Source organism: Schistocerca piceifrons, chromosome 3 (assembly GCF_021461385.2).
Source record: "Schistocerca piceifrons isolate TAMUIC-IGC-003096 chromosome 3, iqSchPice1.1, whole genome shotgun sequence".
Classification (NCBI taxonomy): Eukaryota; Metazoa; Arthropoda; class Insecta; order Orthoptera; family Acrididae; genus Schistocerca; species Schistocerca piceifrons.
The window spans coordinates 518335048-518353775 of NC_060140.1; the positions used below are offsets into that span (position 1 = coordinate 518335048).

The following is an 18728-nucleotide window of genomic DNA, read 5'->3' on the forward strand; positions in this document are numbered from 1 at the left end:
TTTAAAGCTTAACTGCCAAAAAGGTGGAAATAAAATAAAATCAGAAAACTGAAACTAATAACAGCCATCCATAATCATGTGCATGTATTTTAATTCACTTGATAGCTCCTGGCCACAGAAATCCGCTTTGTTTTCATTTGACATGTGAACTGTAAGTGAAGAGGTAATAGGACATCAGAAAACAGCAAAATCACTAAACATAAACACAAGTCACTATCCCCCTCCCCACTAAAACCCAGACTGCTCTGTTCATGCGTGTATCTGGCAGCTTGGACACGACAGAAAAATTTTTCTCTGTAGCCTGACTGCTTCTTGCTACTGCTGCAACTACACTTCAAATAGCCAGAAGTGGGTGAAGGCACTGCTCATATGCAACTCCACTGCGCATGCACATGAGCCCCCTGGCAACTGTTCAAAAAGGACTTCGTGTGAACAGTTGTGACATCACACTCATCAGAAACAGTTTGCTGTTATTAAGTATTCCATAGTCTTCGTCCTAAAGCCTTTCACACATTTTGCTGTATACCAGCTCTTACCAGTCAAAATTACAAAAATTTAACTAAGGACTAGAACAAATAATAATTCCCATAATTTTAGAAAATTCCCAGGTTTTTCCCAGTTTTCTTTCCCAGTTGTCCCAGAGCTTATAAACCCTGATTTTGCAAGCCACACAACATAGAGATACTTGGCAAGACTGTAGGCACTGAATAATCAGGCTCAGTCCTCCCTGAGCTTTGAGGGAAATAGTTTACTGGCAATATGAAAAAGAGCAAGGTTGTAATGAACCTACAGTGGAATACATTGCCTGAGTTACGAGAAGCATATTGGCATTGGTTCGTGATCACACGGAGGAATACGTCATAACAAACTTGTTACAAGGGTTGAATGCTGAAAGTAGGCAGAGGCTAAAATTGTGTCAGATAGTTAGTACATTTTTACAATTCAAGGATCTGATCTGACAGATTCAAGCTACGGAGTACCTCAACTATTGCAGGTACAAATGGGAGGGGAAGAATTTTGTGAGCAAGAAAGTGAATACAGAGGGCAATACTGTCCAGGTCAGGGTACAATCAGGAGGTACTGAGGAAGAAGATTCCATGAGAGGGGAAAACACGAAATTAAAATGTTGGAATTGTAATAGGCCAGGTTACATGAAACAGGGCTCTATGAAGAAGACATTGCAGCCTTAGTTATGACAATTGTTGTATCATAGAAAGTATAAACTAATATATGTGATTACAGATACATCCACACTTGGATTTACAGAGTACTATCTCGGCAACTGATTCTGACTGGTTCACCCAACATTGAGGTAAATGTAAGTGGGAAGGATTGTCATTGGAAAATGGATTATTTGTAATGGCAGACAAATCAAGTTCAACAGTTAAAGGGAGTTTGCTGGTTAAGGTGGCCTTGGGAGAATTTTTGTGGAAAACTAATATGAAGACTGTTAAAAAAATCTGGCGACATCTTGCATACTTGGAACTGACTTCATTGGGAATATGGGTTTAATTACAGTTTGGGCCACGAGGAGCTTATATTTCATATTGAAATTGAGAACTCTGTTCAAGTTCTGCCATTGTGGTGAGGTTATTGCCATTGTAGTCAGGACGAAGCAATCCCAAGAAATCAGGATGGTTGATGGGGAGTCAGGTACTTGTAATGATCGATTAAACAATTTGAATGTGTTTGTTGAGAACAAAACTGAAGCTCATGAAGTCTTCTGAGGTTATTAGCCAAGTCAAGGCATCGTTCTGTGGCAATGTTTCACCAAGTTTTCTACTTGTCATCTTCAGGCTCAGGTGTCGGGTTCATGTCATGTCCAGGTCTTTATAGCCGCTGGACCACAGGCTCCCCTGCCTCGGCTGAATCGGCAGCATCAATTGCGTGCCTCCAGAATGGGTGTCACAGCCCATGGTGGGAGGACAGCCGGTGGTTGTGGAGGCTCCCTGCATGCTGGTTGGTTTGTGCATCATGTCCTGGTAGGGACTGCCCATTCCAATTGCTACCTTCAGCAGTTTTGCATCAAATACTCCTGTCATATTTTTGTTATTGCTGCATCCCATGCAGTGCTAAATTGGAAACTGCTATCCTAGTTGACAAAGTTATCATGGACACTTACCTCAGCAGCCTCTTTTGAAGATTGAATCCCAGAACCCATTCGCCCTGCACAGCAGCTTTGTTTGCTCGAAATCAAACGTACTGTTTTAACTGAGACTGCATTCTGCCACTGCAAATTTCTCCATTTGGTCTCACCAGGACATGAAGCCCAAACCGCCTGCATGCAGGGAGCCCCCACCACCAGCCACAACTCTTCCCCCTCCCCCATCTCATGGCCATGAAACCCCTTCTGGAGGTACTCGATTGGCACTACCAATGCAGACAGGCCTGTGGTCCAGCTGCTATACAGCAGAATGATGCCGTTACTTGGCTGATTACCCAAGAGGACTTCATCATCGAGATTCGGCGAGAAATTCTAAATTCACAAAATTGAAGCTGTTTGTTTCCAATTTCCATCTGTTGTAACAAAGAAACTGGGGGTCACTCACATGCACACGGTGGCACTGAGCTAGTGGACCAGGCGTCAGTTAAGGTGACACTGCATAGGTTATTTCCACCAATGAGGAAGATACTAAGAGAAAAAAACAAAGAAAATGTTTGATCAATGTGTCATTCATCACTTTAAGTCATCCTAAAGGGCACCAATATTTCTAGTGCCTAAATAGATGGGGGGAATCTCTGTCTGTAGTGGATTATCGGGAACCACTCGTCCTTTGGGTGGTTCCGAGGGGCTCGGGTTTTTACCACACTAAACCAAGCGAACAACCAGATAACTTTAGATGACGAATCCAAGTCAGTCACTGTGCTGGCACTAACTGGACTTTATTTGAATTTAATAGAGTTCCTTTTAGGCTGGCAAGAGGGGCTGCTCTTCTGTCACGATCAATGAATGTTGTATTTTCTCATGTGAAGTTCAAGTTTGTGTACTACCATTTAGATGATTTAGTGGTACAGAGTAACTTATTCAAGAGCACCTGGTACATTGGAGGAAGAGTTTGGGCAGTTGTGGAAGGCAGGCTTTACAGTAAATCCTGAGAAGGTGCATTTTGCATCCCCTTCAATGAAATTCACAGTACATATTGTGTCAGGAGAGGGGATCCTCATCGATCCAGATTGAGTGAAAATTATAAATCAAGTGCTTGGTTCACATAATGTTAAACAGGTTGCTCAGTTTGTCAGAATAGCAATTTCTTCTGTAAGTTCAGTGATGGGTTTGCTGAGAAAGCGGCTCATCTGAACGAAATCTACCGGTAGGGGTATAAATGTATTGGGGGTCCTTCTCAGGAGGCTGCATTCTTAGCACCTAAGTGGGCATTACAATCTGTGCCAGTGTTGTGATGTGATGTTTAAAGCTTTCCCGGCGTACTGATTGTTCCATAAAAACACGGGAGAACTGCCGGATATCAGTAACGTCCTGCCACGATATTTCGGCGTAGAGTCTTCTGGCCATCTTCAGATGAGTGCCACTTTAGTAGTACTGGCGAGTACGTGCTGAGCTCCGCTATTTAAAGCCATACTGAGGTGACACTGGGCGTGCGCTGCTCAGCGTGAGCGTTCGTAACAGCTCTGTGCACTGCGCCTTGCGCCCTCCACGGTGAAAGCTTGGTGTATCGATATCAGGTTGATTTTCTCCTTTATGTACATAACTAAGTCGACTATTAAGTTTCTCTACAACAGGATTCCAAGCAGAGTTTAGCTGATAACTGCTATCTCGATTGATGAGAGTCTCGTTGTCAGACAATCTTATTTCCACAAATTTATTGATAATCGAGCTCCAAAAGTTTGATGTATGGGCTAAAATTTTTGTGTCGTCGTAATTCATGGAATGGTCTGTGGAAATACAATGTTCGGCGATTGCAGACTTGGTGGATTGGAGAAGGCGAGTATGCCGTTGGTGTTCCACAATGCGTTCCTGCACAGTTCGTGTTGTTTGCCCTGTATATATATATATATATATATGATTTGCCGCATTCACACGGAATTTTGTAAACACCTGATTTACACAGGCCCAGGTCGTCTTTAACGGATCCCACCAGTGATGAAATTTTGGAAGGAGGGCAAAAGATGACTCTCACTTGATACTTTCTCAATATTCTGCCTATCTGTGAAGAAATATTCCCAATAAATGGTAGATAAGGAGTCCACCTGAAGGCCTCTTCCTCTTTCTTGTTCCGTCGTTTGTAGGTCTGCATCAATCTGTTCACTTGCCTACGTGAAAAGCCATTCTCCAGAAATACTTTTTGCAGGTGTTCCAGTTCCGCTTCAAGACTGTCAGTGTCAGAGATAGTATGGGCACAGTGGATCAAGGTTTTTAGAACGCCCATTGTTTGTGCTGGATGGTGGCAACTAGTAGCTTGTAGATAAAGGTCAGTATGAGGGGGCTTTCTGTACACCGAGTGACCAAGTGTGCCATCACTCTTCTGTTGCACCAAGATATCTAAAAATGGCAGACAACCATCTTTCTCTATCTCCATGGTAAACTTTATACTTTCATGTATGGAGTTCATGTGATGTAAAAATTCTTTGAGACGGTCCTGACCATGAGGCCACACTATAAAAGTGTCGTCAATGTATCGCCAAAATACTGTCGGTTTAAAAGTGGCAGAGTCGAGTGCTCTCTCCTCAAAACCTTCCATAAAAAGATTAGCCACCAGGGGCGACAAAGGACTCCCCATGGCGACACCGTCAGATTGCTCGTAAAATTCGTTGTTAAATATAAAATATGTAGAGGAGAGAGTGTGCTCAAACAACGCTGTAATGTCTGCATCAAACATATTGCCAATGAGGTGTAGTGAGTCCACCAGAGGCACCTTTGTGAAAAGTGAAACCACATCAAGACTGACCAATAAGTTGTTACTTTGCAGTTGTAGTGACTGAGGTCAACTGATAAAATCACCAGAATTCTTTATGTGATGTGTACACTTGCCTATCACAGGTTTGAGCAAAGATGCCAGGAATTTTGCTAGGTCGTAGGTGGCTGCTCCAATGTTACTTACAATTGGACATAATGGCACATTTTCCTTGTGGATCTTAGGCCGTCCATATAGCCTAGGTGGAACTGAACTGTTTGGTTTCAGTCTCTTGAAGACCTCCTTCGGTGAAGAACTATTTGATAAAAGTTCTGCCGCTTTTCGTACCACTCGGCTCGTGGGATCCTTATCAATTTTGTGATATGTTGAGTCACATAATAAAACACTGATCTTATTAATATAGTCATCCCTTGGTATGAGGACAGTAGCATTTCCTTTGTCAGATTTTAAGACTACTGTATCCACATCTACTCGTGAGATACGGAGGGCAATCCTCTCCACGGGTGAGATGTTACTCTTCATAGGTGCACCCCTGGTCAATACATGGCAAGACTCTAGCCGAACTTCCTCCACTTCATCTGCATCAAGACGGCGTACAGCTTCTTCGATGGCACTGATGAAATCCACTAGTGGCAGTGAAACGGGTGTGGCAGCAAAATTCAGTCCTTTTGCTGGCACAGACACAGTCACGTCATCTAAAGTTTTCTCTGTCAAATTAACAGCAGATCATCGAGTTGGAACTTCCTGTTGCATCTGTTTAGAAAGTCTGTCAATCTTGGCAGTTTGCCTCAACAAAGCTTTATCATGGCTCCAGTTTGCTTTAGCCCATGTCACACCATCCACCTAGTCCCACGACAGAGAAGATAGTCTTGCTGCCAATTCCAAATGTATGTGGAACAGGTCCTTCGACACAGAATCCAATTCACGCCAACTAAAATGAATCCTTTCTCTCACCAAAGCGACACTTGCTTTACGTTTGATGTTGTTTGCAGCAGTGGTATTTATGAAATGCACAATTTTGGCAAACGTAGGAATAACGCCCTTGTCTCTGCAACTTAATAAGAATATCAATGAGCTCAGCAGCCTCGCTCTTCTTTCACGTAACTTGTCGAACCTTCGAATACATTCCATCACTTCCATCCTGTAGAGTTGCTTGATGTGATGTTTAAAGCTTTCCCTGCGTACTGATTGTTCCATAAAAACATGGGAATACTGACGGATATCAGTAACGTCCTGCCACGATATTTTGGCGCAGAGACTTCTGGCCATCTTCAGGTGAGTGCAACTGTAGTAGTACTGGCGAGTACGCGCTGAGCTCCACTATTTAAAGCCGTACTGAGGTGATATTGCGCATGCACTGCTCAGCATGCACGTTCATAACAGTTCCGTGCGCTGCGCCTCACGTCCTCCACGGTGAAAGCTTGGCGTATCGATATCAGGTCGATTTTCAGTGTTACCTCTACCAGATTTTAATAAAGAATTTCTTTTACAAACCGGTGCCTCGGCACAAGGACTCGGCAGGGTTCTGTTACAAAAAAAGGAGGTGAGCAGAAGGCTATTGCTTATGCCTTAAAATGTAACCAGGTCCAGAAGCCCAGCTCCAACGTCAAAGCTAATGTAACTTCTCATACCAGCTCCATTCACCAAATCTAATGTAGCAATCCCATCAATTCAGGTTTAACATAGTACCGCTGATCGTACCGCTGATCGTACCGCTGATCGTACCATGTTTTACATTTTTGGAGGTGATAACTTCACTGCAGAAAGTCTTTGGTCACTACCAGACATACACCAATTAATCTGTTGTCAACAACTGTTTATTTGTTACAACTTTATACAGGCAGCAGAACACACCAGCTATTCCTTCAACCACACTCCGTCCTTCTCCAAGGCTTTGGACAAGGTGTATTTACACATCTTTTAACAATATGTTCTTTGACATTATTATGTTATTTCATGTTTGATGTTACAATTGCAGTAAGTCAATCCACCAAAAACTGACATTAGAGAGTTTCAGTAAAAATTAAGACAAGTACAATGATAATGCATATTTCCAAAATGAACGATCTTTTACAAGTGCAGTTTTGAAACATACAATTGAGTTCTTACTATTCAGTCCAGAACATTCTCGATATATCTTTACATAATTTAATTAATTATGCGATTTTATTAAACAATTTTGAGCTGGTAATATTCCTACAACACAAAATTACAAATCAAATGTTCAAACTGACTTTTTGCAACATTTGAAGGCTAAACTGTAGAATAATTATGTACATCACAAAATCTTTAAATTGTGTTACAAAAGATTAATGAATCATTCTAATAAGATTATTTATGATACAAATTGACTTTCTGAATCAGGTTATGTCTCCAATTTAAACAAATCTCTAGTTTTCATAATATGTGGACATTGCACTGAATGTTCCAGAAACATTAATTACGAGTTCAATTACAGATTTTTAGTTGGTGATTTCTGTAAGAATATGTTGTCCTGACTTGCAAAGATACATAAATGTTAAGCTTTTCCAAACTTAACGGTTTACACAGTTAATTTGTGTTATGGTAAACAATCAATTTTACTGATTGAATTATAATTATAAAACTGAATGAAAGGGTTACTCTGACTCCAGAACTTGTTCTTTCTCTTCAAAACATCCCGAAATTCATCTCAAAGTGATAACGACTTATCCTAACTGTACATTACATTACCTGATTAACTACATACATTAATTGGTCTGTAACACAGTTTAACATTTTCGTTACAATTATTTCACACTGTTGCACTAAGGGACCTTATTCACTAAGTGTCCTTATACACCACCCACATCTGTTTGAGGGTGTATTGCATACAACGGAACCTGCTGTATTGGGTACTCCACATGACCCAATACAGCCTGTTTTATTACAGCCTCTAGAGGGTTAATTGAGTAGGAGAGAAAGTACTCTGTATATCAGCTAGAAGCCCTCCCTGTTTTGTTGGGGATGCAGGAAATCAAGTACCACCTGTAACATCAGTAATTTATCCTGGAAACTGATAATCACGCTCTAAGCTGGGTACTCACTAGGCCCCACAAGACACGATGAATTGCAAGGGGGGCTACCAGGATTCTCACATTTAGATTTGAGGTCTGTAGTATCAAGGTCTCTGAGAACACGATGGCCAATGGTTTAAGTCGCACATATGAACAGAAGAATGATAGTCCAATAGATCATCCTCCAGATGGTGAATAGGAACAGGCAGGTTAAACTAGTCCCATCCTGACTCAAATCCTTAATCTGTTCAGAGATATTAGAGAATTTCAAGCTCAGGATGAACACCTGAGGGTCATCAAGCAGATAATTCAAGATAGTGAGTATGTCAATCCTTACTTAATGAAAGACCAGGTGCTGTGCTGTAAGGTGCACAGCCTGGAACAACCGAAGGTTGTAGCACCTGAAGAACTGATTGTGCTGTTATTTACATTTTTTCCATGAGCCCCCCCTTCCCCCCCATTGACATGTGAGAGGTGGAGGAGGGGGGGGGGGGCAGCTGGGGGTACTCAAAATACAGGAGAAGATAAGGCAGTTTTCCTTATGGCTGAAAATGAAATGGACATGGAGATTTGCAAGAGGGTAGCGAACTGTCAGGTATGTGCTCCAAGTAAACCAACTCAGAATACCAAGGTCAGGTACTTGGCTTTGAAGTCTTCTGATAATGCATTTCAAAATATGTACATTGACTTTGTCAGTCCCCTGCTGAGATCTAGGGGTGGGAACAAGTGTATTTTGGTTTGTATTAATTCCTGTACCAGATTCATATGGTTGTTACCTACTGGAGGGGCAATGACAAACATGGCCACTTAGAATTTAAGTACAATTTTTGGGAACTTTGGACAGCAGAAATGCATCATGACTGAAAATGCAAGCTGTTTCACCACCAAGGTATTTAAACAATTTTGTTTAGGGATGGGAGTGCATCACATGACGATGACCCCATATTATCCTAACCTCTCCTACATTGAGTGCCTCAATCACAATTTCAGATCTATGCTGACTGCCTACTACCATAAGAATCAAAGTAATCATGACTGTTCTCTGCCCTATTTGGCCATGGCATGAGGCTCATGGATCAACATTGGCCAAGTTACTTCAGGGTTATCAGTTGGCAACTCCACTGTACAGCTTGTGGGCAATTGAGGATCTATTACCTGGAGGGAAGAATCACCAATAGATTGCTGTACTGTGCAGATTGGCCAAGAGAAATATGTGGGAGGCCCACACGAAGGAAGCTACGAGTTGTTATCAGCAGCACCAGCCAAATGGTTACCAAGTTGGTGATGTTATCTACATTAATAATTTGCAGGGGGTCAGTAATGAGGCAGAACGAATCTCTAAAACATTTTTGCCCTGGTATAGAGGGCCATTGTGTATTAGAAGATTTCTTACCCTGGTAACAGTGCTGTTAGATCAGCGCACTGCTAAGAAGGTTACAGCTCACCTCACTCCGATTAAGCTGGGTGCTAAGAATTAATGAAGGATGTTTTTGGCCCTGGCCAAGATCTGGGGGGGGGGGGGGGGGGGGGGGGGGGGGAAGGCAGCTGACTATATGCCATATCAGCACTAGTGCCACCTTTTTCCTACTGCAAGAACGAGGTTCATTGTCTGCGCCACCTGAAGGCATGATGAGGTAGCACAGTGCTAGTGCATGCTAGAGGATGCAGCTATGGGTGGAGCAGGGAGTAACAGCCAGGATGGTGGCTGACAGTTAACAATGTGACCATGAACTTGGGCAGACTGTGGATTGTGCTGTCCACCGTACAGCTGGTCTCTGGAATCATATGCCCATGCTGTCCATCAGTCCAGGAGGTTTGGCAGAACAGCTCTGAGAACAGTGTGTGAGAATTGTGCTCAGAGGCATGCATTAGCCCTGGCTGAATTGACATCATTTATCCGGTGGGACACACTATTGCCCTTCTGACTTGTGAGTGGTGGCTACACGTCATAGTGGAAAAGTAAGACATGTCAGAAGTTGTGTAACTTCCATGAGACCTGAGTGGTGCAGTCATGTGATTGTAAGAGGAACTTGGCCTCTTACCAGCACGCAAAAAATTAGGGAAGATACGCTTTGTCTTTTAAATCTTAAGGTACTGTTTTAGTGTATGCTTGTTCTGCAAAGTGTAATTCATGAACTACTCATGGTGAGGATATATTTGACAGAATCATTTTAAAGTCCCTATGTTTTTTGCATGTTGTGGATTCTTGAAGGCAGTGCATTTCAAAGTGTTCATAGTAACGTACAACTATTCAACTAAGACTGACTCGGTGAGTGCTTCACTTCAGGATTTTCCTAAGAAACTCTTCCTAATTCACTGATGTTAATTATTAGTTTTCCACTTTAAGAATTGCTACATTTCAAAGGTTTCATTAAATCCATTTCTCATGCTTATGAGATTAATGCCAATATGAGCAGTCAGCAATTTTGGGGCCTATTGGCTAGTTTCTTGTTAATGTCAGTTAATGATTAATTTTCTGCTGTGTGTGTGTTAATTTTTTCCAATCATTTGTGCATTACTGGCAAAGTTTATGATTGATACAATGACAGATGGTTTGGATCAGCTATATCAATGGTTATTAGTTTACGTATGTTTATATTGGCTCAGGTATTCATTCTGATTCATCAATCTGTTCTAGGCCACTCTATATTTACAAAGTGTGGTACTTTATAGTTGTTTTCTTAAGATTGGGTCAACTTGGTATATCTTAATAAATGTAGCTCAAAAATGCATTCCAACTCGTGCTCAATCAGTCGCTCAATGCCTTTACATCCACCTTCCTGTTACAACATGCATGTCATTGATATACAGATTCATAATGTACATAGACTTATGTTCCCACTGTTATGTATGCAATTGTCACATTGAACATGTTGATGCACATACAACTGATGATGAGTTATAAAACTGAATTCCTGCCTAGCTATTAAACATTTTAAGTGCAGTTCATGGTGTTAGAAGATGTCCTTCAATAAATAGTTACTAGGAAAGGAGCACCAAGTATTCAAGATTTTTTACTGAATAAATCTCTCTAATGTGTTTCTCATTTCTTTTCCATACAATTAACATCCTTGCTAAATCCAGACATTCTCTTATCTATGACTATTCCAGCATCATCAATGGTAAAACATGTTTCATCTAGAAGAAAGCCACTTTAGAGATGAGCAGTGACAGATTTTAATTGACATGCAAATGTAGTTCAGCTTACTGTGACAATCACATAATAATTGGCAAGTATCAAGGATGGACAACACATTCAACCAAATCCATTAAAAATAAACACATAAAACCCTATAAGATAAAGCTGTTATTCTTGTGCCTGCTTGATGCACGGTGTGACATAGACATCTCCCGCCTCCATCAAAGCCTCAGAATTTAATAGATGTCATCTGACTCTAGGGTATGAATTTGATTCCTGACATTCACAGATGTGATCCGAATCTACAATATATGTATGGTATCTGCAACCCATCTGATCTGAATGTACACCAATTCTTTTCATTTCTATATCCTCCCTCAAAATCCCGCCACCCACACACAATCTCGTTTCTGTCATTTGTAGGTTCTTGTCATTTGTTTCCTTTAGCTTCTTTGTCCTTACTTATTGCTTCTTTCCTACTTAGCAATAACTGTGAATGTTTTCAACTGGACAACAATGTTTAGTATGAATTAAATGAAACTTAATGGAGCAAGTTGAATGAAATCTATTAGGAAAAGTTGCAATGAAAATGTGGTCTTATGTCTTAAGAGAAAGTGATTTTGTTCACACAAAATACATAGGATTTCCTACACCATAATAAAAATACTGAAATTTATCATTTAAAATTTTTCTCTTGTATTTTTAAATTGCTGTTTCATTATTTATAGTTAACTTATGTTTAAGTAGACCCCTCTAGGGTTCAAGATGTTATATCAACATTTCAATGTCATACCTGAAGCAGTCATCTGAGCTAGTATCAGTAGGTACAAGGAAACAGCATCCAACTGTAAATGGCCCCATTCAGTGTCAGCCACAACTGTTTGTCCTGTACTTGAACTGTACTTTGCATGTAGTGAATCAAGTGGGTTTTGGCTTGATTTAAATTTCTCCACTTTATCTTTCTGTTGCATCATGGCCATTAACAGACCACGCATAAGTTTCACACAACTCTGTGTAAGAAATATAGAGCAGATTTCTGATAGTGATACACATTTCTTTGTGAAGTATTTAAGAATCATACAAATCTTATTAATTTTTTCACAGTTTTTAAATACTTACTGAGTGACAAAATTAAATACATAAAAAATGTTGGTTCAATGTTGTTATGTTTTTAAAAAATTAGCTGTAATTTACAAAATTTTCACATCAACTATAGAAGCATCAGTGCCAATTACAACAAGATAAATAAATGAACATGTTTCTTACCTGCTCCAACTCATAGGTCTTTGCTCTGTCTTCATCCATGTCTGCATTTTTCTTGTAGGCCATTGATAAACCCCATACAGCCAAAATACAGTACACATTGTCACGTATCCATGCATGATTATTTTCAGGGCTTGCTGGGAACAATCCTGTCACAGGATGCTGCAAATTATAAAACAGAAGGCATTTATAATGATTCACATAAAAAACCTACATGGATGTGTTTGCAACAGTTAAACCAATTAAGATATTTTTTGTAAAATACTAAGAACTAATTCCCTTTCTTTCTCTGCCTTGCTCCCTACCCTTCTCACATCAGATACAACACCCTCAGAATTCAATGCATTTCTGTATGAAAAAGTGTGAATTCAATTGGGTGATGCATTTTAAGATGTGTTTCAGGGAATGCAACAAAGTAACTGAGGGAATTTCCCTCTTTAGATCCATCAGTGTCATAGCGCTCAGTTAAAATATGAACAAACATAGAGAACTGTAGAAATAATGAGAAATTACACCAACTCTAAGTAAGAATGGCCACTGGTCTCACATCATGTCCTAATAAATCTGGCACTTGATTGTTTGAAAATTGTCCCTTGTTTACAAACAAGCTGTGAAGTTTAATTCCATTTGTTGGTGAATAATATTACTGCACTCTTGTTACTGAAGTAAAAATAGAAAGAAAAAAAACACTGTGTATGGTGTCTGAAAGACTTGACTTCATACAATTATGAAAATAAATGCTTGTTTTATTGGCTTCCTTACTTTAAATCTGATAAAAAGATTTGAAATGAAAGGATTTAGATCAATGTATGTGAATAAATTATTTGAAATGACGCGGAGCAGTCAGTTGCAGGCTTCTATACTTTGTTGGTGTGATTTCCAAATACTGTGTCTCGATTATGGTGTTTGCTGTTTTCTGATGAATAGGCAAAATATCACAGTTCAAATAGGAGGAACATGATTTTGTGGTCTAAGGAAAATCCCCTTTACATGCAAGAGTTAGAAAGGCACCCATTTCATGTTATGATATTGGCAAGGATGTCATCACGTACCTGTACACACTATACTCCTTTGAGTTATATGAATGAAAATTCCTATTTGAAAATGTGCAAACATGATAAGTACCCCAGTTCTAACACAAGGGAGTCATAGATCATGTGTAGTTATAGTAGGGTGGAGCTCCAGCAAACTTTACTGTTCAGGTGTACAAGTCCGTTGATGAACAGTTTTGAGGTCACTGGATTGGTTGTGGTCCATCTCCAGCTCCACTGGAATGGCCACTGTGAAGCCAAGACCTTATCACTCCGGACAACTAATTATGGGGAATAACAAGCCCAAGTGACTCAACACAGGAACAAGTCTAATGAAGAAACCTTTCAAAGGATAACTCTTGAGGTGCTATGGAGGACACTGAGACACATAAATCTTTTGCTTGTGATAAAGTGAACTTCTTAGCGAAGATCACTTGTAAACAACCTTTATTGTTGATTATCGGTTTTGGTAAGCATGTTTACCATCTTCAGATCTTGATAGGGGACATGTAATAACTTCTTGTCTCGAAACCAGTAATTGACAATAAAGGTTAGTTGAAGCAAATGAAAGTTTGTATGTCTATTTATTTTTATAAGTCGACAGAGTTAAGAGATTCCTGTACCCAGCAGCATACTTCACAGAAGAAAGTGAAAGAGAGTTTGCACCAGCAAGGAAAGTCAGCCAAGTATGTCAAGTAAGTCATATCATAAAAGAAGTGAAAGTTAGTATATTTACTTCGCACTTAAATTGTTGTCAAAACCGTTATAATATGGCAACCAGTGAGAAAGGACTGGAAAAAAAAAAAAAAAAAAAAAAACAAGAATTCTAAGACCAAAAATGGCAAAGAATTTACTCCGAGATAATGGAACATGCTCAAGTACTTAAAGGAACAAAATTTTGAATTGAGAAATAGAGAAGAAGATTCCAGTGTGTTTCTCTAAGAAGATATATGCCAAGAACACTTCGATTATGAAGATCCAGTGCGGAGAGTGTAGAGCTCTCACATACACATCGTGGGGACACAGACGCGGAAACCAACATCTGACACTGCCGGCAGCAGCTACTGTTCACCGGTGCTGACCTGCCTCCACATCTGCTCACCAACGCAGCGAAAATTCCCTGCCGGGTGAGCGTAAAACAGAACTTTATTCTTTTAGTACAAAGTGGTACAAACTGTTCAGTGAACTTTATTAGTGTGGTTACCATACTTAAAGTTAGTTAAATGCTTACAAGATCAAAAGCTTGCAAGAACATGGGTAACATACAACGAGTCAAGGAAACTCGAGAACCAGCTATGGCTATGAAAGTTAGTAAGGAAGTACCTGACTGGTCTGAGATAGTAAATTTAATCAAAACTCAAAATGTGACTAAGTGTAAAACTAGACTCAGTACATTCTCAATTAAATAACCAGAGTGAAACCTTAAGTAGTCAAGGGGCAAATATAGGTTTGTTAAATATCAAAGTTGACTCACAAAGCAAAGAATTTAGTAATCTGTGCAAAGGCATGGATGCTTTAAAGACTGAATTCGATGCCTTAAATAGTAAGGTAGAGAATTTAAAACTAGATTTAAAGAATGAATTGACTAGTTCCTTGACCAGTCACGTAAATCAAATGGTCACTGGCTATAGCCAGAAACAGAATGATAATTTTCAGAAGTTTACAAAAAGGTTAGAACTGAATATTGATGACAAATGTAATATTGTAGAATCAGAGCTTAATGAAAAATTAGGATCCTCTGAAAATGTGCGCAATGTTAAATTTAATGCTGTAAAGCAAGGGTTGAGTACTTTGAAAGTGTGGGTCGATAAGCAGGATAATTTAATGCCAATAATTCGATCGCAAATTACAGGTGTTAATACATGAGTAGATAATGTGGAAAGGAACTTCAAAGAGAAATTGGCGAACTCTGATATCATAAATATAAGTAGTTTGGACAAACGGGTGGAAGAAATTATAGTTCAAAAAGTTATCGAGAGAGTAACATCCAGAAATGTATCTCCTATTCTATCTTCTGAACTTAATGATACCAAGAAAGGTATAGAGGACCTAAGGAAAGAATTCAACCTTATCCAGGGATAAATTAGACAAAAGGGTAATTTCACCTAATGTGGTATTAACTAGTAAAGTGATGACTGATCTGCAATGGGGGACTAATTCAGGATTATCCAGGCAATTCCCTAAATTTAAGCCAGACAGGCATGTACATCTGACCCACTTTTTGAATAGATTCAACCAAGCTTTGCCAAAGAATTGGGAAGATTCTAAAATGATAAGAGTGTGCTGTGGGGTACCTTCTTGGGAAGGCCTCAGAATGAGGAACCGTGAATACTTAGAATTTTTCTTCTTGGGGAGACTTCCAAAAGAAATTTAAAGAAAAATACTGGTCTGCTAGTGCACAAGAAAAGTTAATCTCAGATCCATGGGACCCGGGCAGAGTCATCTGTCCCCCAGGGATGTTAACATTGTGAGTTAACGGGCAGAGTGACTACCATCGGATCCCGAGCTGTTTTTAGTGTTTCTTCCAAAATAGTTTTCCTGCACCGAATTCCTTTAAAAATCTTAAACTATTCTGTCATCTATTACTAATAGCTTAAACTATCTTACAGTCATAGTGCTTAGAAAACTGGATACAGCTACAAGATAAAGAAAACTTAGGAGAATCACAGAATAAGAAAGAAAGTGATATAGAGATAAAATAAAATGAATAGAGTATTATATTTATGGATAATCTAATATGAGGTGAATAATTAAACAGCTGTGATACCATAGTGTATAAATTTTGTGTTTTGTATAGAGTACTTTGTACCTTTTATCAGATGTGATGTAAATGGGAGGGTTTGTATAGGTTTTGAAAGGGGTGGGTATTGTAAATAAAAGCATGGTTTAAGGGAGCAAATAAAACATGGCTAACATAAAACACACATCACACCTTTAAGACAAACCTTGCAAACCAGTGTGCCTGATCCTTCACCATCGCCATTTCCATAGGGTTGCTAAGATTTCCTTTGGGGACCTCAAGGGTGAAGGTAGGAATGTCCGTTCTGTAGGAGATGATTTAACACCAACCCTCCTCCGGCGTCTCACTCAAGTACCTGAGGGGTAGGGATCCTGGGGATGGGGTGTGGGAAGGGTTTCTTGTCTTTGGGGCTATCTTCTTTCTCTTCTTAGATCTTAGCAACCATATCTCCCCCCCCCCCCTTCCTTTCTTACTTCTCATTTGAGGACCTATCTATTTTTTCCCTCTTTCCATATTCACAAACTTCTATCATTTAAGTACTTCCTTGTTTCCATGGTTTCTAATAACCTTTCCTAAGAAAAGGGGACAGTATCGTGACAAAAGTCACAAATTTTATAGGCATTATTCTCGAAAGTTTGAATTCTATGCACAACTAACATTTGTTACGGTTCATGTAAGTTTACGAGTGTCAAAAAGAACACTTTCATTTTGCCCAGAGTTCTTCCAAACTACAAAAAAATAGTAAAAATAGTATATACCAAAGAAAAGTAGAAAAAAATAAAAAAAGAAAGAAAAGAAAAGCAAAGAAGAACGGAAAGTAGATTACTCATGTTCATGAACACCTGAACTTTACGATTGAAAATAAGGAAAGAGTCTTTACAATTCCCAAATACTGGGGAAGCTGACTGAACCACAAATAAATGCTGATGTCTGGATATCAAAGTAAAGTAAGAACAGAGTAAAGAAATGCTCAGCTATAGATTGTTCTAGAGAAGAAAAAAAAGATTGTTGTGGAGGTGAAAGATCAATGTATAAACATGTATAAGAAAAGTATATTGTTATGATATGAAATGTTGTTATGAGTGATATTATTGACATAATGATTGTGTATAAAATATCGCGTGTCTTATCTGAGGGGGGGATATGTAGTGTTTCGAGAATTTCAGCGTAAATTCCAGAACCACTCTGCCTTCTACCGTCTCGAACACACGATATTTTAGAAGTGAGTGTGGGATGATAGAATCCTACTTACTGTGCATCACCTTTGTGTGTGCAGTTTTGAAATTCAGTCATGAGAAGAATGTAGACATGGCAGTCAAACAACACCAAGTACCTGTCGGGCGGTCCATGAAAGTTTTAGTGCAAGGGCGTACGAGAAGACCATGGAGTATTTATGTTACTCTGTGATAACAGTGTCAGTGACTATTGTTAGTTAAAAAAGAACAGTTGAGAAGGTACTCTTGAACAAAAACTCTTGTCTTAGTCTTGTTGAAGGGAAGACGTGTAATACGGATCAGGTTGAGACTGGACACGGTGTTTATGCCAACTTTCTCTTATACGTAAATTAGTTTTTTCTAATGTTTGGAGACATGAGAGGCTTACGAAGCAGTATATATTTACATGAAGAGTGGGATTTGTAAAATGTCTGAAGCTGAAATATATGTCGTTAGTTGAAGCAAATGAAACTTTGTATATCTTTGTATATCTAAAAACACAGATGATGTGACTTACCGAACGAAAGTGCTGGCTGGTCGATAGACACACAAACAAACACAAACATACACATGAAATTCAAGCTTTCGCAACAAACTGTTGCCTCATCAGGAAAGAGGGAAGGAGAGGGAAAGACGAAAGGATGTGGGTTTTAAGGGAGAGGGTAAGGAGTCATTCCAATCCCGGGAGCGGAAAGACTTACCTTAGGGGGAAAAAAAGGGGTATACACTCGCGCACATACACACACACACACACATATCCATCCGCACATACACAGACACAAGCAGACATTTGTAAAGGCAAAGAGTTTGGGCAGAGATGTCAGTCGAGGCAGAAGTACAGAGGCAAAGATGTTGTTGAAAGAAAGGTGAGGAATGAGCAGCGGCAAATTGAAATTAGCGGAGATTGAGGCCTGGCGGGTAACGAGAAGAGAGGATATACTGAAGGGCAAGTTCCCATCTCCGGAGTTCTGACAGGTTGGTATTAGTGGGAAGTATCCAGATAACCTGGACGTTGTAACACTGTGCCAAGATGTGCTGGCCGTGCACCAAGGCATGCTTAGCCACAGGGTGATCTTCATTACCAACAAACACTGTCTGCCTGTGTCCATTCATGCGAATGGACAGTTTGTTGCTGGTCATTCCCACATAGAAAGCTTCACAGTGCAGGCAGGTCAGTTGGTAAATCATGTGGGTGTTTTCACACGTGGCTCTGCCTTGAATCGTGTACACCTTCCGGGTTACAGGACTGGAGTAGATGGTGGTGGGAGGGTGCATGGGACAGGTTTTACACCGGGGGCAGTTACAAGGGTAGGAGCCAGAGGGTAGGGAGCACTGTGAAGCTGCTTGTGTCTGTGTATGTGCGGATGGATATGTGTGTGTGTGTATGTGCGCGAGTGTATACCCCTTTTTTCCCCCTAAGGTAAGTCTTTCCGCT

The 18728-nt window shown here is 39.9% G+C and overlaps 1 protein-coding gene across 2 annotated transcripts in view; it reads right to left on the minus strand.

The window, feature by feature from the left end:
* LOC124788353 (probable phosphorylase b kinase regulatory subunit alpha) overlaps nt 1-18728 on the minus strand; it is a 262109-nt gene that overhangs the window by 238423 nt on the left and 4958 nt on the right. For both annotated transcript variants that reach the window (XM_047255616.1, XM_047255615.1), the window contains exons 2-3: nt 12312-12470; nt 11839-12055 (exon numbers count right to left, since the gene is read on the minus strand). In XM_047255616.1, coding sequence (XP_047111572.1) covers nt 11839-12055; nt 12312-12470 — 376 coding nt within the window. The remainder of the gene's footprint in view (nt 1-11838; nt 12056-12311; nt 12471-18728) is intronic.